Genomic DNA, 24288 nt, shown 5'->3' with positions numbered 1-24288 from the left:
AAAAATAATTGTTAAAAAAACAAAAACTTAATAGCACTTTAGGAAAGTAATATTTAGGGATAACATAAGCTGTCCCACCCTGCTTTCATTTTCTTGATTTTTTAAATCAAATTTTGCATAGAAAAATATATTTTCAACTGAAATATATTTTCTGAAAAAAAAAACTTTGAACTGATAATTCAAAATGAACGTTGAGGGATTATGTTTGTTCCATTCTTATTATACAAGTCTAATAAAATGTATAGAATCATGTTTCCATTTAGCAAAATGTTAACACTTTTTTTGTGTTTTACCTGCTTCAACACATTTTCATGTCTGTTACACATATTTCACATTCTCATTATATTCTCAGAATTGACCAGTGGGTTAGGATAATGGCACTTTTTTTCTTCATTGGTAGACAATGCTCATACTACCCATGTCTCTTTCCATTGACTTTAATGGCATCCACCATTCACTGTACACATGGGGGGATACAGAGATTTCCTCCACCAGTTCACTACCACTGGAGAAAAGCCCCATGTCTGAAATTAGAGTAATGATGATGTTAGCAGAATACCTTGAAGAAGAAACATCTGAGTCATAAACTACAAACCTAAATGAACTGAAAAGGTGTAGCCTGCATTTTTACATTTACATACATTCATTAATCCACACTATGAAAATGCGAGATCTGAAATGCATAATTAATCATATCAGTTATTAGAAAACTTTAAGAATTTTTTTATTAATTTACATTTGTCTTCTGTATCTTTAGCCTAAGTCACATGATGATTTTGAGCTGTATTATTAATTTTTCCAGTCCCATCCCACAGAATTTTAGGCATTTTATTGATTTTCGATTTGTAGTTGAGCAAACTAACAAAGATCCCACCCGGTTACCCAACTTGACTCTGGGATACCATATATACGATTCCTGTGGGAACCCAAAGAAGGCTGTGAGGAGTGTATTCCAAATATTATCTGGTACCAGGGAGCCGGTTCCCAATTACTCCTGTGTGGGAAAGAGAAACATTGCTGGATTTATTGGGGATATTTCATCACAAACAACTGTGCCCATAGCTCAAATTCTAACAATTTTGGGATATTCCCAGGTGAGAAAAGCTTTGCATATTGTATGTGAAAACATATTGGAATCTTTAAAATTTGAGACAATTAATTAAACATGAAATATTATTATATTATAATATAATCTCCATGGTTCTTCGAGGTACAGACCTGAAGCCAAGATTCCGTTTTGGGATTCAAATGAATATCATCACATTTTGAGGATTCAGATTTACCTTAATTGAAGGACTAGTTTAGTTATGGTGAGGCAGGGTAACCAGTGTAAAAACAGTACAAAGTGAATTTAAGGGATGGTCTTTGGGGGTGAATATGGCATTATAATAATTGCTAGGAACTTTATGAAATGATCTGGATAATAGCCTGGTGTAATTGTGATTGTCAGCTGGTGTATTACACTTGTTTTTTTACAGATCAGTTATGGAGCTACAGACCCATCATTAAGTGAGAGAATCACCTTCCCATATTTTTTCCGGACAGTACAGAGTGAGGAAAGCAGTTATTTTGCTTTAGGAAAGTTGTTGAGACAGTTTGGCTGGACCTGGGTTGGAATAATTACATCTGATGATATCAGTGGAGATGAAGAACATCAGCACCTGAGCAAATATCTCTACAGTGAAGGCATCTGCATAGAGTTCACCGTAAGACTAAAAATTAATGATCTCACTTCTGTGTATACAGACCATGATTCTGCCATTATTTACCTCTCATCTACCAGCATTATTTTACTTTGTGGAACAGTTTCTTTATTTTTTATTCTACAATTGTCTCATGTGACATCTGTACTTCTGAAAAAGACATTGATACTAACCAACAACTGGGGAGCCAATGATATGGTCTTTGATTATGAACAACAAATATTTAATTGCAGTTTGGTGTTTGTGCCAGGTTATCATTATCATCTAGATACTCCAGAAATGAAGAGCTTTTTAGAGAATTTACATCCTTCAACATTCCCAAAGGACATGTTACTTGAAGATATTTGGATGATTTTTCATTTGTGTTTGTCAGAAGATCCAAACAAGAATCATTTATATGAATATATCTACCTTAAGAGGCTCCAGAACTGTACTGCACAGAAACATATAACAGATCTTCAATGTTTTACATCTGATAACAGCTCTCCTCAAGTGCATCTTGCTGTAGATATAATGTCTCAGGCACTTCATGATATGAATATGCAGCTTAATGAGAAATCTGTGAAAAACAGAGAAAAGCATCATTATGTGCACCAGGTAATTATACATCTCAAAAATGTTCCCAAGATCTCGGCATACTAAGCAAATACATAGGCAAGACACAGGAGCACTGTAAACCATCAAAAGTGTACCCTAGATACCCAATTCTTTCTCTGTGCACAGTTTTATAAAATGAAGAACTACATCAGGTGTTGGAAGACCCATACTACCTACTATTGTTGTAATATTTCTAAATAAATTGAAAAATAAGTTCCCTTGAACTGCCAAAATCCTGGAAACAAGCAAGCCTCTGGTCAAATTATGCATACTTTAGGCTTGAATCTCAAATGGGAGGAGCATAATGAAGGGATGGGCAAATTTAGCCCATTCACCTATCCCTAGTAGAATGCCATAATTATGGATTTCTGAGATTGTAGTGAAATGGTTAGTGCTGAAGTAGGGTGACAACATTTGTTGGGCCAGTTTCAGTATCTGTTGCTTTCAGAACAGTAACATATATTGTAGGAAGCCGTATCCCTACTTAATGAGTTGCACACTGCAACTTGCATATGACTTACCATTGCAAATGTAAAGGCTCCAATCAAAATCAAGTGCTTTTATAAATAGAATTTTAGCATGCAAAATTTAGAGGGATTTTTATCACTTTCTTCTTGTATTTGTAAAGGAGCCCTAGAGTCATCAAAAAGAGCATTCTCATATTACAAGGAAAACTAATATCCATGTTGGTGCGTTATGTCTTCGTTGCCAAAAATTCTTAAATTCTACACTTCTGCTCTGACCAGCTTCTAACTCAGCTGCCTTACTGTTGGGTTTCTTAAACCTCTAGCCTGCCATTATTCTACTGGTAGAATTAGGAAATTCATGTTATTGCAGGTTCTTGAGTTTCACATAATATAACTTGCTGTTCCTCCACTCCAAACTTCATTCACCAATTTACCTGGTTATCATGAGCCCTAAATGCTACTTCTATGATCTATTACTTCCAGACATGTAAATCTTGTATTAAAAAGATCATGGCTAAGGGTCTGCCTGTTGTTTGTTTTGGTGCCTAGACCCACCTCTGAGACATCTGTTTGAACTATGAATTCACAGTTAAAAACAGGGGTGATCAAAACTGGGCATTTACACAGAACAGCTTTTAGAGTATGCAATGCTGTCTCTGCTTCTGGGCTCCATCTAACCATGGTAGACTTTCTCCCTCTAGTTAACTCTGTGAGTGGGGCTGTGATAGTGGCAAAATATGGGATAAATCTCCTGTAGTAGCCCACGATTCCTTAATATCCCTTTAAGATTACTGTCTCTTTAAGGAGCTGCCCAAATCCGAGTACCATTTGTGGGGGAATCACTCTTTAGGTAGTAGCAGCAGCTCCTTTTCTCACAGATAAGAGACAGTACAACGGGTTTCCAGATAAACTTTGCCTGTGAGTTTATTCTACACAGCAGCTTATAAACAAACATAAAAGTTAATAGCCTTTGAGGAGGCAATAAAGAAAATAGTTCCAGATTTTCTGGTGCTTTCTCTTTGAAGCAGGTGCAGCTCACTTTAGGGCCGTAGCTTGTAGCCAGTCCTTGCTACCAGGGAACTTTCCTCCTTGTGGGAAAACCTTATGTATCCAGCAATAAACTCCTCATGCCAAATAACACAGGGGCATGCAGTCAACTGAAAAATCTTTTCCCATACAGCATTAGTAGCTCTCCTTTCTCTCTCACTCACAGAACAGGGCAGAGAGCAGCCTTAATTGAGTCCTCACCTTTTTACTCCAGGTGAGGCTAATCATCCCTCACTGCTGCTAAGAGCCTCCTATGGGAGGGATATACTTTCCATCTATGATTTGCTACAATATATATATATATATATGTATGAGATCTGTTATCCAGAAAGGTCTGCATTACAGAATGCCCTTCTCCCATAGGGGCAAATTCACTAAGCGCAGAAGCGCCAAACTCTAGCGTTAATTCGCTAGCGTTTTGCATTTTTGTTACTGTGCAAATTGACTAACGAACGCTGGCATAGTTTCGCTCGTGTTACTTCGCACCCTTACGCCAGACGAATTTTCGCTAGCGACGTAACTACACAAATTCACTAACTTGCGCAGTGTACTGAACGCTACCTTTTACGCTAGACTTCCTTCGCCACCTCAGACCTGACAAAGCGCAATAGAGTAGATAGGGATTGTTTCAAAAAAAGTCAAAATTTTTTCTAAGTCCCAAAAAACGCTGGCGTGTTTTCTACATTATGGGTGATAAGCTGAAAAAGATCGAAAAAATTTTTGGGGCTCCCATCCTTCCCCCCTACATTTCCTGACTCATGGCAACTTACCTAGACAGTGGGCACATGTGTAGGGCAAAAAAAAAATGTATTTGATGATTTGAAGGTTTTCTTGGCATTTGTAGTGCTGATACGTATTCCTCCATTGAAATTTGAATTTGGCGCCGTATGCAAATTAGCCTTTGCTAGCATAACTTCACGTTACATAGCGAATCAACGCTAGTGCAACTTCGCAACCTTAAGCTACCCCTGAGCGAAACTTCGGATTTTATTGAATTTGCGGAGCACTGGCGAAACTACACCTGGCGAAGTGCGGCGAAGTTGCGCCTGGCGCAACTTCGCATCTTAGTGAATTTGCCCCATAGACTCCATTTTATTTAAATAATACACATTTTTTTTAAAAAATTTATTTTTCTGTGTAATAATAAAACAGTAGCTTTTACTTGATCCCAACTAAGATATCATTAATATCTATTGGAAGAAAAACAAGCCTAATGGGTTTATTTAACCCTTTAAGTGCCAGCAGAATTTCACATTTCTGGTACGCGAAATGCCAGACGTTTTTTAAGCATTTGGTACTTGTTCAGTTTAACAAGGTTTTTCTGTAGGAAAACCTCCATGAAACTAGGAAAATTATATATTTTTTTTTTCGTTATAAATTGGACTTTGACATGCAAGTGTAATTTTGCAACTTTTCTGGAGATTTAGTGTGTATTTTGGGTGAAATATGTAAAAAAAAAATAAAATTATTAAAAAATGGAGTATATCTTGAGTTTTTTTTCCACAGAAAAGTTGATTTTACGAGCATTTTTTTTGTGTTTGTAAAAGCCGTGATCCTGCCAAGTCCAACAATACCAAATATGTATCAGTAACCCACTTTTTTTGTCCAGGAGTAACCAAACTAAATCAGCATTTTCTAGAATTTTACACCAGAACAAAGTAGATAAGCACATGTAACAGTTGATGCAGCATAACTTATATGTAAATTTAAATTATCCCTTCAAGTTTGGTATTTTTAGAAACAACAGACCTTCAGGTTTGTAGGGGTGCTGTATTTTTTACTCAAAATTGAAATACATTTTACCAGCGCATCATGAAATTTAGAGCTTTTTTGTTGCATTTTTAGTTTTTTTCTAAAATGTAAACTTAGACGCAGGATCAAATGTAAATCTGACAAAACAACACGGTTATAAATGTTGAAACCACAGACAATTTGAAAGACAAACTTCTCATGAATAAAACAATACCCCATATGTATGGATACACATAGAGACGCAGCCACCAAACACCCCAAAACAGGAGCAATGCATAAGGGCAATTGCAGTTGAAAATCTGGGGACTGCGCTCTATGTGTACTACTTGCGGTTTTTCAGTCTAAACACCCCCAAACTCTGAAATAACCCCCACAAACCATATATTACCGTAAAGTACACTTCTTCAGCTATTCAAAGACGCCATTCTTGCTTTTCTACACAGAGAATTGTGGCCGCAGTCCTTCGCAGAAGTACGAGACTTGGTCTGAAATAAAGGAAAAAAGATATACAAAGCTAGATTTCTCCCTAACTATCCATGGTAACTACCAAAAACCTGCTCAATAACAATCTGCAAGTCCCCCTGAATGAAATGATACCCCCTATGTATGGATACACATAGAGACGCAGCCACCAAACACCCAAAAACAGGAGCAATGCAGAAGGGCAATTGCAGTTGAAAATCTGGGGGCTGCGCTCTATGTGTACTACTTGTGGTTTTTCAGTCTAAACACCCCCAAACTCTGAAATAACCCCCACAAACCATATATTACCGTAAAGTACACTTCTTCAGCTATTCAAAGACGCCATTCTTGCTTTTCTACACAGAGAATTGTGGCCGCAGTCCTTCGCAGAAGTCCGAGACTTGGTCTGAAATAAAGGAAAAAAGATATACAAAGCTAGATTTCTCCCTAACTATCCATGGTAACTACCAAAAACCTGCTCAATAACAATCTGCAAGTCCCCCTGAATGAAATGATACCCCCTATGTATGGATACACATAGAGACGCAGCCACCAAACACCCCAAAACAGGAGCAATGCAGAAGGGCAATTGCAGTTGAAAATCTGGGGGCTGCGCTCTATGTGTACTACTTGTGGTTTTTCAGTCTAAACACCCCCAAACTCTGAAATAACCCCCACAAACCATATATTACCGTAAAGTACACTTCTTCAGCTATTCAAAGACGCCATTCTTGCTTTTCTACACAGAGAATTGTGGCCGCAGTCCTTCGCAGACGTCCGAGACTTGGTCTGAAATAAAGGAAAAAAGATATACAAAGCTAGATTTCTCCCTAACTATCCATGGTAACTACCAAAAACCTGCTCAATAACAATCTGCAAGTCCCCCTGAATGAAATGATACCCCCTATGTATGGATACACATAGAGACGCAGCCACCAAACACCCCAAAACAGGAGCAATGCATAAGGGCAATTGCAGTTGAAAATCTGGGGGCTGCGCTCTATGTGTACTACTTGTGGTTTTTCAGTCTAAACACCCCCAAATTCTGAAATAACCCCCACAAACCATATATTACCGTAAAGTACACTTCTTCAGCTATTCAAAGAAGCCATTCTTGCTTTTCTACACGGAGACTTGGTCTGAAATAAAGGAAAAAAGATATACAAAGCTAGATTTCTCCCTAACTATCCATGGTAACTACCAAAAACCTGCTCAATGTCTATGTATACCCCCTATGTATGGATACACATAGAGACACAGCCACCAAACACCCCAAAACAGGGACAATGCATAATATTGGGGCTGCGAATTTATATGAGGTTCTCAACTTTTCTCATCCTAAACTGCACCTTTTCTGTTAAACCCCCACAAACCATATATTTTTGAAAAGTACACTTCATTAGATATTCAAAGATGCCATTCTTACTTTTCTACACGGAGAATTGTGGCCGCAGTCCTTCGTAGAAGTCCGAGACTTGGCCTGAAATAAAGGAAAAAAGATATACAAAGCTAGATTTCTCCCTAAGTATCCATGGTAACCTGCTCAATAACAATCTGCAAGTCCCCCTGAATGAAATGATACCCCCTATGTATGGATACACATAGAGACACAGCCACCAAACACTCCAAAACAGGGACAATGCATAATATTGGGGCTGCGAATTTATATGAGGTTCTCAACTTTTCTAATCCTAAACTGCACCTTTTCTGTTAAATAACCCCCACAAACCATATATTTTTGAAAAGTACACTTCATTAGATATTCAAAGATGCCATTCTTACTTTTCTACACGGAGAATTGTGGCCGCAGTCCTTCGTAGATATTCATTAGATATTCATTAGATATTCAAAGATGCCATTCTTACTTTTCTACACGGAGAATTGTGGCCGCAGTCCTTCGTAGAAATCCGAGACTTGGTCTGAAATAAAGGAAAAAAAGATATACAAACTTAGATTTCCCCCTAAGTTTCCATGGTAACTAACAAAAACCTGCTCAATAACAATCTGCAAGTCCCCCTGAATAAAATGATACCCCATATGTATGCATAAACATAGAGACACAGCCACCAAACATCCCAAAACAGGGACAATGCGTAATATTGGGGCTGTGAATTTAGGTGCATGTATCCATATATCATCTGAAATAACCCCCAAAAACTAAGATTTCTTGAAAATAAACACCTTCAACTATTCAGAGATGCCATTCATGCTTTACTGCGTGGAGAATTTTGGCCACATTCTGCATTGTAGAACTCTGCTTTGGTCTGAAATAAAGGAAAAGATAGTATACAAAGTTAAGATTTATCTCCCAGGGAATTTTGGGACCACTTTATGGATCTGCATCTCTGTGCTACTACCCCAAAATATATTTCACTCACCTATTCGGATATATTGTAGTGGAGTGTCTTTGAGTTCCATCTGTCCTGTGGTGTTACGATACGAATTCCTTTGCTTCTTCCTACACTATTTCGCCAATGACAAAATCTGTACCACATTTACAAATACATTTTCCAACAGAAACCATAGTAAATTTGGCCCATAAATTATGCAAGTGTCCTAAGAAGTTTAGGAATTTAGGTGGCAACAATGAGGATTGGGGCATTAGCAGCTGAAATACTCACAAATCCAGAGATACCTAAATCTACAAAAACAAATGCAAATGTTGCTCAGAAATACAGACAAAACTATAGATAACTGCGCTGATAGACGAGCTTTTGAGGTGCCAGTAAAATAAAAGACTTGTAGCATCAGCATTAGAGATGCACATCATCCCACGTATTCATCACGCACCACAAGTTCTATCGTGTGCCCTCTCGCCAACCAGCACCTCATTTTGCTATTTACCACCAGCGCAATAGAAGTGCTATCCATAACACAACTGGTCTAAAACACCATTGCTCAACACAAAAGCTGAATGCCTAGACTAAGAACAATTGGAGTAGACACTCGCACACCCGTTGTGCAGGTATATAGCTTTGCTCGGTGCACAGTGAATGGAGGATACGGTGGCCTCCTAGTAACGTCTTGTATCTGCAGGGCAAGCCCTAGCAAAGGTTTTTACTGTGGTGGCACCACGGCAGTAAAAACCTTTGCAAGGGCTTGCCCTGCAGATACAAGTCTCGTGTGCTAGTGTGGTTTTTTGATTTAGACTAAGAACAAACATACATACAAGTTTTTACTGCTACATTGCACTGCTCACCCAGTGCCAAATCCTATATAAAAAAATCAAAGATCACTACTATACAGATTTTTTTTTATTAACAACATCTATACCTAGTTATAAGCGAAGTAGGGACCTGCCAAAATGTTAGATCTCAATAGGGGGGCTTGAATCTGAAAAACCACTCCACAAAAAAAAAACAAAAAAAAGAAAAGTATCACTCTGCCAGCACACCTAAACAGCTACTGCTAGCATGTGCATAAAAACCTAGAGCATGCCAAGTTTACTATACAGATTTACTAAATCCTTTTACCACCAACAAACCCAGAGAGCCCTAACCTACCAACACAACACAGAATTCAAGCCCTCTCGTAGTGTACCACAGTGTGGTACACCTCAAAACAGGGTTGGAAACACAAAGCAGGCTTGCTAGGACACTTGGGACAAAAATACCGCACATCTTTTCTAACACCCCTGGAACGGCAAACCTTACAAGCTCTCTGGGCATATCTTTTATTAGGAGTTGGTGGAATTTGGGCAATGAAATGCTTACCCACCATTCGGGCAACATTGTCATTGCCAGGCATTTCTGGAACCTCCTGTACATCACCAAACAAAAGGGCAGGGAGCAGCTGCAGCAGATAATTGTAAAAACTCAATTTTGGGCCTGGTACTGCCGTTTTGTAAACGACATAAGAATTATAAAGGGCCATTTGGATCATATAAATTGCGGCTTTTTTGTACCAGGCCCTGGTTTTTCTGGTGGCGTCGTAATAAGTTTGGATTTGGTGGGTTTTATCGACGCCACCCATATGCTTACTATATTCTTTACAACAGAGTGGCTTTGATTTTGCGGGCCTATCACCACTTCTGTGTTGGACAACTACACTCTCATTGTGGATAGTAGTAAGCATAAAAACATTTTTGGTGTCTGCAAATTTTAATGCCAGGAGCTCATCGCTTCTTAGAGCATGTACTTCTCCACGTTTCAATTTCTTATCCACCAGTTCCTTGGGCAGTCCTCTGCGGTTACGCCTAACAGTGCCACAAGCTGGGGTGTCCAACCAGTAAAGGGTTCTGAATAAGGGGATGCTTGTGTAAAAGTTATCCACGTATAAGTGGTAACCTTGGCCCAACAGTGGAGTAATGAGCTCCCAGACAATTTTACCACTGACAGTCAAGTCAAGGGGACAGCCGGGGGGGTCCAAATTAGTGTCCTTTCCCTCGTAGATCATGAAAAAACTAGTATAGCCCGAGCTGCTTTCACAGAGTTTGTAAAATTTCATCCCATATCGAGCACGCTTACTAGGGATGTATTGGCGAAATTTTAGGCGCCCTTTGAAGAGCAAAAGGGACTCGTCCACACATATATTTTGGGAGGGGGAGTAGACCTCTGTGAAGCGCTGAGACAGGCTATCTATAAGGGGCCTCAATTTGTAAAGCCTGTCGTAACCGGGCTCATTAGGGGGAACAGCCGCTGCATTGTCGTTAAAATGAAGAAACCGCAGTAAAATTTGATAACGGTTTCTTGGCATAACGGCTGAAAAAAGAGGGATGGAAAGGACTGTAGTGGTATCCCAGTATGAAGCTAAGGTGTTGCGTTCTACAAGTCCCATTGCCAATGTGAGCGCCAGGAATCTTTTGATTTCATTTACAGTAGTGGGATACCACGCCTGGGCTCTTGAATACCCTGGTATAGGGTGGCTGGCAAGATACTGCTCAGCGTATAAATTTGTGTAATGGACCATGTCCTGTAGGATGGCCTCTGTGATAAAAAGATTGAAGAAATCTAGGATTTCAAAGTTAGTGGTGTCCACCTTGACGCCCGTGACTGCAGTGAATGGGGGAATTTCAGGGGCATAATTACAGGGAGGCCCCCACACAGGCGCTCCAACTGCTGCATCACCACTACCCTCACCCTCTTCTACCTCCATGGGTGCATCTGGCACACTGCCACCAGCCTCTCCCTCTTCCTCTACTTCTTCAGCAGTAAGTGTGCCGCCACTACTAGCCTCTGCGCTAATAGTGCTGCTATCACCAACCTCTGATTCATCAGTAGAGTCATCAAATGGGACATACTCCGAATCAGAATTGCTAAATTCCTCTGAGCTGGAGTCCTCACAATACCTAGCCGCTTCTGCAGCGGTATAAAACCGTTTGGCCATTGTGCCAGAAAAATACAGACCACTGCAAAACTAGTAACAACTGCAAAGCAAGAAGCTCCTAAATCCAATCCAGCAAGATTTGACCAACTGCTAATACAAACAACCAGAGGGAAAAAAAAAGGCAGCAAGATCTGACCAACAGTTAACCACTGCTAAAACAAACCAGAAGAAAAAGGAAAAAAAAGAAGGCAGCAAGATCTGACCAACAGTTAACCACTGCTAAAACAAACCAGAAGAAAAAGGAAAAAAAAAAGAAGGCAGCAAGATCTGACCAACAGTTAACCACTGCTAAAACAAACAACCAGAAGAAAAAGGAAAAAAAAGAAGGCAGCAAGATCTGACCAACAGTTAACCACTGCTAAAACAAACCAGAAGAAAAAGGAAAAAAAAGAAGGCAGCAAGATCTGACCAACAGTTAACCACTGCTAAAACAAACAACCAGAAGAAAAAGGAAAAAAAAGAAGGCAGCAAGATCTGACCAACAGTTAACCACTGCTAAAACAAACAACCAGAAGAAAAAGGAAAAAAAAGAAGGCAGCAAGATCTGACCAACAGTCAGGGGTGCTTCGCCAATGAGGCAAGTTGAGGCTCTCGCCTCAGGCGGCAGCGCCCAACTTGGTACCAGGGGGCAGCAAAAATGCTGCTCCTGGTACTTTAAGAGCGAATTTCCAGGGGAGGGGGGGCAGCAGCAACTGCTGCTGCCTCAGGCGGCAGAGGGGCCAGGATCGCCCCTGCCAACAGTTAACCACTGTTAAAACAAACCAGAAGAAAAAGGAAAAAAAAGAAGGCAGCAAGATCTGACCAACAGTTAACCACTGCTAAAACAAACCAGAAGAAAAAGGAAAAAAAAGAAGGCAGCAAGATCTGACCAACAGTTAACCACTGCTAAAACAAACCAGAAGAAAAAGGAAAAAAAAGAAGGCAGCAAGATCTGACCAACAGTTAACCACTGCTAAAACAAACCAGAAGAAAAAGGAAAAAAAAGAAGGCAGCAAGATCTGACCAACAGTTAACCACTGCTAAAACAAACCAGAAGAAAAAGGAAAAAAAAGAAGGCAGCAAGATCTGACCAACAGTTAACCACTGCTAAAACAAACCAGAAGAAAAAGGAAAAAAAAGAAGGCAGCAAGATCTGACCAACAGTTAACCACTGCTAAAACAAACAACCAGAAGAAAAAGGAAAAAAAGAAGGCAGCAAGATCTGACCAACAGTTAACCACTGCTAAAACAAACAACCAGAAGAAAAAGAAAAAAAAGAAGGCAGCAAGATCTGACCAACAGTTAACCACTGCTAAAACAAACCAGAAGAAAAAGGAAAAAAAAGAAGGCAGCAAGATCTGACCAACAGTTAACCACTGCTAAAACAAACAACCAGAAGAAAAAGGAAAAAAAAGAAGGCAGCAAGATCTGACCAACAGTTAACCACTGCTAAAACAAACCAGAAGAAAAAGGAAAAAAAAGAAGGCAGCAAGATCTGACCAACAGTTAACCACTGCTAAAACAAACAACCAGAAGAAAAAGGAAAAAAAAGAAGGCAGCAAGATCTGACCAACAGTTAACCACTGCTAAAACAAACAACCAGAAGAAAAAGGAAAAAAAAGAAGGCAGCAAGATCTGACCAACAGTTAACCACTGCTAAAACAAACCAGAAGAAAAAGGAAAAAAAAGAAGGCAGCAAGATCTGACCAACAGTTAACCACTGCTAAAACAAACCAGAAGAAAAAGGAAAAAAAAGAAGGCAGCAAGATCTGACCAACAGTTAACCACTGCTAAAACAAACCAGAAGAAAAAGGAAAAAAAAGAAGGCAGCAAGATCTGACCAACAGTTAACCACTGCTAAAACAAACCAGAAGAAAAAGGAAAAAAAAGAAGGCAGCAAGATCTGACCAACAGTTAACCACTGCTAAAACAAACAACCAGAAGAAAAAGGAAAAAAAGAAGGCAGCAAGATCTGACCAACAGTTAACCACTGCTAAAACAAACAACCAGAAGAAAAAGAAAAAAAAGAAGGCAGCAAGATCTGACCAACAGTTAACCACTGCTAAAACAAACCAGAAGAAAAAGGAAAAAAAAGAAGGCAGCAAGATCTGACCAACAGTTAACCACTGCTAAAACAAACAACCAGAAGAAAAAGGAAAAAAAAGAAGGCAGCAAGATCTGACCAACAGTTAACCACTGCTAAAACAAACCAGAAGAAAAAGGAAAAAAAAGAAGGCAGCAAGATCTGACCAACAGTTAACCACTGCTAAAACAAACAACCAGAAGAAAAAGGAAAAAAAAGAAGGCAGCAAGATCTGACCAACAGTTAACCACTGCTAAAACAAACAACCAGAAGAAAAAGGAAAAAAAAGAAGGCAGCAAGATCTGACCAACAGTTAACCACTGCTAAAACAAACCAGAAGAAAAAGGAAAAAAAAGAAGGCAGCAAGATCTGACCAACAGTTAACCACTGCTAAAACAAACAACCAGAAGAAAAAGAAAAAAAAGAAGGCAGCAAGATCTGACCAACAGTTAACCCCTGCTAAAATAAACAACAAGAATAAAAAAAAAAAAGAAGGCAGCAAGATCTGACCAACAGTTAACCCCTGCTAAAATAAACAACAAGAATAAAAAAAAAAAAGAAGGCAGCAAGATCTGACCAACAGTTAACCCCTGCTAAAATAAACAACAAGAATAAAAAAAAAAAAAGAAGGCAGCAAGATCTGACCAACAGTTAACCCCTGCTAATACAAACACCAAGAAGAAGAAAAAAAAGAAGGCAGCAAGATTTGACCAACAGTTAACCCCTGCTAATACAAACAATCAGAAGAAGAAAAAAAACTAGAACTTGAACTCCTTCCAGAAATCTACAGAATAGATTACAGACAAGACACTGCACGTGCCCAAAATGGAAAAGAACCTTTTGGGGGCACTAAACAAGCAAACAGGGCAAAGGAACAGTCTGGAATAAAATCACCCAAAGCACTAAAACCAACAGCTATTGGAATGAAATCGGGGGCCAGAAACCTAAACCAACCAGCGTCACTGCAAACACAACTTTTTTTGGGGCACTAAACAAGTAGCAAAGGCAATGCAAATGAAAAACAGAATAAAACAACAAAATGTAATAAAAATCAGCTAAAGCAATAAAAACCAACAGCTATTGGAATGAAATCAGGGGCCAGAAACCTAGACCAACCAGCGTCACTGCAAAGGCAAACTTTTTTGGGGGCACTAAACAAGCAGCAAAGGGCAAAGCAGAATAAAACAACAAAATATAATAAAAATCAGCTAAGACAATAAAAATAACAGCTATTGGAATGAAATTGGTGGTTAGAAACCTTGATCCACCAACGTCACTGTAAAGGCACCAAACAGCAAATAAAAGTGAAAATGCAATATAATAGATATAAAACACAAAGCAACAATGAAAATGGTAAAAAACTGCAAAAATACAATAAAATAAAGCAGATAATTATAGAACAAGAGTAGAAATAAAGTTTTAGCAAAAAAAAACCAACTACTAAAGAAAGCAAAGAAAGAAAGAAAAGAAAAGAAAAGAAGTATAGGGGAAAGAAAAAGTGTAGAAGTGTGAGTGTGTGTGTGAGTGTGAGTGTGTGCTTGGCAAAGATGCCTGTAAGTGTGTGAGTGTACAAAAGTGTGCTAAATGATAAAGACAGAAGAAAAAAATATTCAAAAAAAAACAAACCAAATTTAGAGAGATTAGAAGGAAACAAGTAAAATAAAAGGTGTAAGGGTGTTGTAGTTCAGCTCACTGAATCCAAGGCAGGCAATCAAGGCGACCAAACCAGCAGGAGAACCGCAGGGAGGCAGCAGGAGGGCTCCAACAGACACAAGTGCGCAGTAGGAGTGAAAGGGGAGGCGTCAGGAGGGCTGGATTTATTTGGGCAGCAGGAGCGCATCACAGCCATGCGCCCTGCGTGCGCCCTGCGCTCCTATTGGTTCCAGCGACGATCGGTGGGGAGACCGGTGAGTATGACCGGTTTTGCTCGTTGCCTAGGGGGTTCTGCCAGCATCTAACGTGCGCTTGCGGTTTTAAATGCAACCGCTGCGCACTGGAACCCGGAAGTGCTGGAGATCGTAGAATCTACGATCTGTGGCACTTTGGTCCTTTGATCCACAGAACGTAGATTCTACGATCTGTGGCACTTAAAGGGTTAATGTTTACATGATTTTCTAGTAGGTATTGTTGATAATTTTATTGCTATGACCTCGTTATATGGAAAGCAAAACTCAGAGATAAGGCTATTTCAAATGGAATGAGGTTTATTGAGTTTAACAAAGAACATATAATGGTTTTGCTTTGGGAAAATGATCATGTTACACCGAAATGTCCCACGATCGTTTTGCCAAAGACACTTCCCTTTTCACAGGCTTTTATAGATTAAAATGGGAGTACACATACATACGTTATATAGCTTGAACCCTCCCAAAATATTGGAAGAGGACTGAATGTTCTTAACTACAGATATTTGAACTGAAAATAGTTTCCCGCTTACAACTGTCCCTCAGCCTTGCAATTCTTTATCTGTTAAAAGCAGACACAGGGAGGAATCAGTAAATGAAGAAAACACTTGTGTACAAGGGGCCTCATCTAGTATCTGTTGACTCTCTGAATTCTGTCAGTAACTTACAAAGTGGACTCTCATAACTGGGTGTCATTAATAAGAGAAATAATAAATGGGGAACATCACCCCTCCCTTCACCTTTCCTGCCTTGGGCATGTGGTTATTACTTAGTCAGAATGATAGGGACATTTGTTATTAGACTTTATTATTCTTACACTCTGACACATAACCATTTGTCCCTCATTGGAATAGGCTGTGCTCATATAAATGTGGTCATATAAAAAATATATTATCAGTATGAAGATCCAAATTGCAGAAAGATCCATTATCTGGAAAAAACACAGGTCCCAAACATTTTGGATAACAGGTCCCATACCTGTACATGTATATGGTTAGGTTTTGCTGAAAAAAGACATAAGGCCCTCAAGTTCAACCCCTCCAAATAAACCTCAGTGCATATACTGACATATCTACAGATTTTAATATAAAATATATATATTTATACCAACAACTATATTATTATTCTATTTGTGGTAGGTTAAAATATAGCAATAGACTTTGATATGATGTCTGTCCAAGAAATTATCCAAGTCCCTCTTAAAGGCATCAGCATTACATCATCCCCCAGCAGTGCATTTCCCAACCTCACTGTCCTCACTATGAATATCCACCTACTAGTGATGAGCAAATAAATTCGCCTGGTGAGAATTTGCATTTTCCATGTTCTGGAATCCTACAAAGTTTGTGCCCATTGACTTTAACGCTGGTATCAAAATTGGCGGTGGAGAGTAAATCTAAGTTTATAAATGTTCCATTTACCACCACTCTTTGTAGTCTATCTTTTAGCCAGTTCTCTATCCAGGTACAAATACTATGTTCCAGGCCAACATTCCTTCATTTAACCAGTAACCTTTTGTGTGGCACTGTATCAAATGCTTTAGCAAAGTCTAAGTAAATCACATCCACTGCCATCCCAGAATCGAGATTCAATTCAATCTCCTCATAAAAGGCAATTACTCTATACAAAAACAAACTCATATATCATCAATCATATTTTGATGATCAATGTAGTCAAGTATCTGATCCCTAAATACCAGTTTCCTATAGTTTTGTGGTTTTGAGAACTTGATCCCTTTTTGAATATCCTCACCACATTAGTAATTGGCCAGTCTCTCTGCACCATGTCAGACCTCAAAGAATACATAAAAAATTAAATGGTTTGGCAATTATAGAGCTAAGATTGTTTAGTACCCTGTAATGAATTCCATCTGACCATGGACCTTTATTTATCTTTACATGTTTTTTCTTACTAACCTTGACACTAACACTTTTATCAAACCATAAAGGTTTTGCTTTGGTATGTTTTCCTTGATTACAAAGGGGAATGTATATTTATCAAGCAACAGCTTAAAGACTTTCCTTCTTAATTCTTTGTTTAACCCTGTGAAAAGCCTAACTCAATAGGGATCGGAATGGTGGACGAATTTGACCTGTTTTGTTTCCCCAAAAATTTGCCACCGGCGAAATGACGTTGACGCCCATTGAATTCTATGGGCGGCAAAAAAAACTTTTTATTTTTAATTTTATTTTTTTGATGCACAATGCCATACAAGCCTATGGGCATCATTTTTGTGGCGAAACAAGGCGAAAAAATTCGCCCATCCCTATTTTTAGAAAGTACACATTCTGACAAATCTAAAATGGGTATGCATGTCTTTCTACTTCAAAGCACCAAGCCGCAAAATCTCCTTATTACTCCAAATCTGAAACATTGTATCTCCCACATTACATACCAAGATAAAACACCCTAAATCTGAAAGCCCGGGGTCCACTGAACAGTTTAATGCCCAGTATGCATAGGTATGGCTAAGTAGGTGGAGTATAGGGGCCCCAGAACGAAGACACCCCATACGAGTTATCAGTTCTGTAATTACAGATACTGCAAAATCAGCACATTTATAGCATTTTATCAAGGGGCAAAAGTACAAAAATATATGTTCACCCCAGAAAACCATATATTTTTGGAAAGTACACATTCTGATGAATCTAAAATTGCTAATAATGTCTTTCTACTCCAAACTACCATACTGCAAAGCTACACTGAAGGCAGCGTTTTTTGAATTTCTGAAAATAGTCTAAAATTTTTGCAATTGGCCGCATTTATCTTACCTAATTTCATACATACAATTGTAAAACACCCTAAATATTGACACCAAGGGTCTACTGAACAGTTTGATGCCCAATATGCATAGATATATCAAAGCAACTGTCATGTGCGGACCCCAAATAAAATGAGTGCATTTGAATTTTCTCTGCTGTCTTTTCGCCTTCTGTGAAACACAGACCAATTAACATAAAGGCCACTTACTGTTCTGAAGTCAAGGAGGGTCCATTGAAGCCATGAGGGGTCTTACAGCAAAATCCACGCAGCAGAAATTTGAGATCTGGCTGGAGGAGGCAGAGAGGAGATGCAGCACAGTAGCAGACATGTGTCTGCATAATCAAAAGAGGGTCCTGCGATGGACATGTCGCAGGACCCATGTGACCTCCCCCTCTGGTTGCCCTGCTCATTGCGAAGGGGGTTCGGAGAGCACCAGAGTCCTCTATAGAAGCGGTAATCACTGCTAATGCAGAGAGGAGCCCTTTACAGCCAAGAACATAGGTACTACGTGCTTGCCAGTTAGGGTTTTCCTACAATAACGTAGTACTTACGCTCTTGGCAGGGAAAGGGTTAAAGGGATTCTGTCCTGATTTTATTGTTTACTTTTTATTTCTAAGTTAAACTATTTACATTGCAAATAGATGTAACAAGCAAAAGAACAATTACACTTTGTACAAATTCAAAAAAGTTTTCTCAACCGATTTTTCATGAGCTAATATTACTCTTTGTGGTAAATCAATGGAGCACTCAGATACATTCAGGTACACTCTGTATGGACGGGCACTGCCCAAGCACATTTTAGAAGCCTTAATTATGTGTCATTATCCCCACATTTCCAGCTGGGACTCTCTACAGTTTGCACTAGAGGTAAGTCATTTTTCTGTGCCCCCTTTATTCAAATTTGCAAGGCACCTTTATTACAGGCTGTAAACTATCCACCTTTCACTGAACTACTGTTGATAACACCACTTCATTTCTGTCATGGTGGTGGCGGCTGGGAGTTCTTTAAAGGACCAGTAACATAAAAAAAATTAAAAAATTCTTTGTATAGAATGAAATAAAAACACCAAGACAAATTAAACTTTAAAATAGTGAAGCCTTTATTAAGAAATAACTTACAGAAACTCCGCTTTCCTCTTCAGAAAAGGCAAAAGGGTGACGACGATGATCCATTGTGTGGTGCTCGATTTCTCCTCCCATATTCTACTGACAGCTTCCACAGAAGGTGGCCACAGAAATCAAGAAACGTTCCCTACACGCTGCTCCCACCAGACTCCTCACTGCTCCTGCCCCAGTAACTAGCACCCAGTGCATATGCACCGTTATGACATGAGCACCCTGCAGTACAGCCCGCTGCCCAGAGCCCAGACCTATATGAGCGCATCTCCCTCCAGCAATGGGGTTCTGGGCTACAGCTCCAGCCAACAGCAGCGGCCGTATCTGTGACTGCTCGCCTGGGACTGACCAGCTCCTCCAGAACTACCATCAGCTATAGGTCCCACTCCCAGTCCTGCAGCAATGTCCCTTCTTCTTCCTACAGGAGGGCTTCCAGGGGGGCTGGATACCTGTGCACAGAAGCAGTCGATCTGTCTCAAACTTCAGCGGTGAATAACGAGTACAAGATCATTCGCACCAACGAGAAGGAGCAGCTGCAGGGGTTGGCAAATTTGGATTTGTACCATTCATCACACTCATGTCCATGTTACAGGCTTCCCAGATTTCAGTAGAGATGGAGTTGTCCAAGCCCGACCTATACTAACGATTTTTTTTTTAAAAAAAATGTTTTATGTTACTGGTCCTTTAACTACAACTGGGCACTCTCCTACCTCCAGTGTGTGCATTACCCAGGAGAGTCAAGTGACTGTCTGAGAATTAAGTCCTTACATTTACCCCACAGATTTTACAGCCATACATATGCAATGAGTGGTTTGTACTTGAGAAAATTAAACACTTCAGTACTTTTAAGCTAATTTTTATTCTAATAAATTCTATTTTTTATCATTAACAGTTACACCAATACTTAAAAACACTTACGTATAACTCCTCCGATGGTCCGACTTTCTATTTCAATGAAAATGGGGAATATATCACTAGACACTTGATATATAACTACATAATTGCTAATGGATTGGTGACTAGGTACCTCACTGGTGAGTCCTCACCTACATGGAAGAGCAATACTGTAAGAATTCATTATTTTATTCCATATATGGTTGATGGCATTAGTACTGGCATATCTAAATCTGTTTTCTCAGTAAAATCAAGCTGTATAGTTTATAGCCACACAGACTGAAAACACCACGTGCATTTTTTCTCTGGTGGGTACTTACAAATGTTTAGTATTATTCAGCGCACATCATTTAACCCAAGTTAGTTTGCTGGATACCAAATTGAGTTAATTGATATGTGCTTAATAATGCTAAACATTTGTATCCACCAGAGATAAAATGCACGTGGTGTTTTAATATAAACTATACAGCTTGATTTTACTGAGAATTCAGCACCTGGTGGTTATATACAGTTGGGTCAGTTTGGGCTATATAAATATACACTATACTACACTATATTATCTTTTGCTAAATACTTGTCTCCCTGAGCTTTTTTAGCTCTGACTCCCATCTACCAAAAGAATTTGTCATTTCCCATACCATACCCTAGTGCCATCTTTATGTACTTAAGCATCCACCTCACATTTTTCTTGAACAGGTACTGCTTTGCCTTTTCAACTCAAGTTTCCCAACACCCCCATGGCACCCAAAGATTATATTATAGTACAGTTCATATTCTTTGCTTGCAGTTCCACACAAAGACATATTTTTAACTAATCCATTAATGTTTTGTACCATTATAGAGGAGACTGCAAAATAATTTTATTCTTATGTAACACTATAGTAAATTGAGTGGCACTGTTCTCTAACTATGAGCTTTACCTTAATACTTTGCGCTGGAGGAGAATTTAATTCTCAGAGGGTAAGTCCTCACAATGGTGTAGAGACAGGTTATTGTACAGTAGTGCACAATAATTGGGCTCCAGTGGTTCTTACAACTTAACCAGAAAATGTGTTCATTGAACAGAATAATTGACAAAGGAATGTACATAAAGATCAAGCAGGAACATACAGAAACAATGAATAGGCATATACTCACAATCACAAGTACCAGTCATCAGTATTAGTCCAAACAGGGAACAGAACATAAACAGCAGCAATGATGATACACCCAGCATTCAGCCTTTTCCTTAACGGGAATTACTACATCCCTCCATTTATTTCTATGGGATTTTTAAAAGAGTATTTATCATTGGGCGAAAGTGAATGTTCATCCTTTGATAAATACACCTTTCAAAATCCCATAGAAATGAGGACTGTGGCAATCTCCAACTACACACATTGATAAATATACCCCTAAGTGTATAGACTTAGGGATGTCGTAATTCCCATAAGAAAAAGGCTGAATGTTGGGTGTATCTCCATAAATATACCCCTTAGTCCCTACTCTGGGCAATTAGTATCCAGGTACTCAATATCACACTCCTCGTAGGAGCCTCAGGTTGCTAAATAGTCTGACTTTCTGTCTCTCCTAGAGTGACCTTTTAAGGTGAGTAGCCTATCCTTACTAGACATAGGTTCCACTTTACCCTTCCTGCCTTCTCAGACAAGGGCTTAACAAAATGGCCCTGAGCCCATGGCTGCTCAGGACCATATAGTTTAGCACAGTGCCGTCTACTGGAGACTGGTTGACCTACAGGGGCATAACTAAAGGCAGGATCAGTAAACATGTCCCCCTCCTGTATTTAACAGTATTTTAGGACCCAGTTTAGGAGTCTATAACACTAGGGAACTGCCTGCCAAATAATACTGGGAGACTAATTTACGGGTCCCCTACACTTATAAAATATTTTTTCATTGTCTTGCTAAGCACCATGACAACATAACTAGTGCTGTAATGCTGATCTGTGTCTTCATTTTGATTCTAATCCTTCCAGATCCCAAGAGCTCAATGTTCAGACAGTTGTCTCCCCGGCTTCAGGAAGGCACCAAGTTCCACAGCCCAATCCTGCTGTTATGACTGTGTCTTGTGTTCTGAGGGAGAGATCTCCAATATAACCGGTATATACAGTAAATATACATCACAATTTAGACTGACAATATAGTAAGAGGGGCTCTACAGAAAACATTTTCCTATTGCATCAGCATTATTTATTTCGTCATACACTTAAAGCAATACAGGGGAAATGTTTTTTTTTATAGCACTCATCAAGCAGTACCAGGATCAGTTTAAAAAAGCAAATAATATTTTTTTTCTACTTCATATTTTATACAGAAAGTTCAGAATTAAGGGAAAGCCATCTTCCAATAAAAGCAAATAATTCTAATTTTAACAAATGAGTTCCTTTAATTTTGTAATAATGAAACATTACCTTGAATGTGAATAACTTTACTGCATCTTTTATGTACTTTACTGCTGTAGTCACTTATGGTATCTCACTCTGATGTCACTTCCTGTTAGTTCTATACATATACATATCCTATTGAGTTCTATATGCAACGCAATTTAAGTCTATGGGTTTGATTTCCACGGCGAAACACGGAGAAAAAAATTGTTCATCCCTAGTTACATTACTGACCAGTCCAGCCATATCTTTTTTATTATTATTATTTATTAGTTCAGCATTTACAGCTTGTTCATATTCATAATATATTTACAGAATATTTTTAGCAATATAATTTGTTCTTAATTTGTGTATCTTCCATCATTACAGATAGCACAAGCTGCTTCAAATGCCCAGACATGGAGTGGCCCAATGAGGGGAAGAATCATTGTATTGCGCGCAAGGAAGATTTTCTTTCATACACAAATGATCACATTTCTGTGTTTATATCATCTAGTTCTATTCTTCTTTTCATTATAAATCTACTAATATTAAGAGTTTTCATTTCATACTGGGACACCCCCATTGTGAGAGCCAACAACAGGAGCCTCAGCTTCCTCCTCCTTGTCTCCATCAAGCTGAGCTTCCTCAGTGTGTTTCTGTTCCTTGGTCGCCCTGTGGATATAACCTGCATGCTGCGTAACATCACTTTTGGAATCACCTTCTCCATAGCTGTCTCTTCTCTCCTGGCCAAGACTATCATGGTTTACATTGCTTTCAAAGCCACCAAGCCAGGGAGCTCATGGAGAAAATGGGTGGGAGTCAAACTGTCCAATTCTGTAGTCTTCTTCTGCTTATCCATTCAAATAATAATCTGCATGACTTGGTTGGCCATTTCTCCTCCCTTTCAGGAACTGGACCTTCACACTTACCCTGGAACCATCATCATTCAGTGCAATGAGGGCTTAGCTATTGGCTTTTACTCAGTTATTGGGTATATGGGGCTTCTGGCAGCTGTTAGTTTTGTTTTAGCATTTTTAGCTCGGACATTACCGGACAGTTTTAATGAGGCCAAGTACATCACTTTCAGCATGCTGCTCTTCTGCAGTGTTTGGATCACAATGATCCCGGCCTATCTGAGCACCAAAGGCAAAAACACTGTGTGTGTGGAGATATTTGCCATACTCACCTCAAGTGCTGGACTTTTATTCTGTATATTTCTGCCAAAGTGTTTTTTAATTTTATTTAGACATGAGATGAACACAAAATCCCATTTACTTGGAAACAAAACCTTACAACCTACATAATAAATGACACAATTGAAGTTCCTTCTCCAAGTAATCTAAATAGAAATATGTCTGTGTTTGGGGGAATTATCAGCGAGTGGAAAGAGTTTCTATTGACCAATAAAGCACAGAAATATTAGTGGAGGAACATAATAATGAGCAGATATAGCAGCTTTTCATAAACATGTATTAAATCCATGCACTCTGTTTGCACTTGTAGAAGTTTTGGGAAGCACCAGTATGCCCACCCAGCTGGCTCTGATAAAAAAAGATACAAAAATAGACATAAATTGCACTGATACTGGAATTCTGTAAAAAAGCACTGCTCTATGGGAAAAAAAGCACCAATTGAGACAAAGTCCGGCAAAGTAGAAGAGGGAAAAAACATTAAGATCGAAGGCAAAAACCGGAGTGAGTGGAGATATTTGCTGTTCTGACATCAAGTCAGTCTTATAGGCTGTATATTTCTGCCAAATTTTATATCATTTAGTATAGACTAGAAATCAGTGTAAAATCCCATATATTTGGAATCAAAACCAGATAGTTTT

General features: G+C 39.1%; 1 protein-coding gene across 1 annotated transcript in view; it reads left to right on the top strand.

Annotated features, from left to right (window-relative positions):
- The window catches only part of LOC121400413 (vomeronasal type-2 receptor 26-like), a 32672-nt gene extending 8911 nt beyond the window's left edge, over positions 1 to 23761 (top strand). The window contains exons 2-6 of the mRNA XM_041583441.1: positions 803 to 1094; positions 1479 to 2300; positions 19477 to 19743; positions 22068 to 22191; positions 22845 to 23761. Coding sequence (XP_041439375.1) covers positions 803 to 1094; positions 1479 to 2300; positions 19477 to 19743; positions 22068 to 22191; positions 22845 to 23761 — 2422 coding nt within the window. The remainder of the gene's footprint in view (positions 1 to 802; positions 1095 to 1478; positions 2301 to 19476; positions 19744 to 22067; positions 22192 to 22844) is intronic.
- The last annotated feature ends 527 nt before the right edge of the window (positions 23762 to 24288 follow it).

This window comes from Xenopus laevis, chromosome 1L (genome assembly GCF_017654675.1).
Source record: "Xenopus laevis strain J_2021 chromosome 1L, Xenopus_laevis_v10.1, whole genome shotgun sequence".
In the NCBI taxonomy this organism is placed as follows: domain Eukaryota; kingdom Metazoa; phylum Chordata; class Amphibia; order Anura; family Pipidae; genus Xenopus; species Xenopus laevis.
Note: the sequence above shows the minus strand (reverse complement) of the source record. Positions and strands in the feature narration are given on the sequence as shown.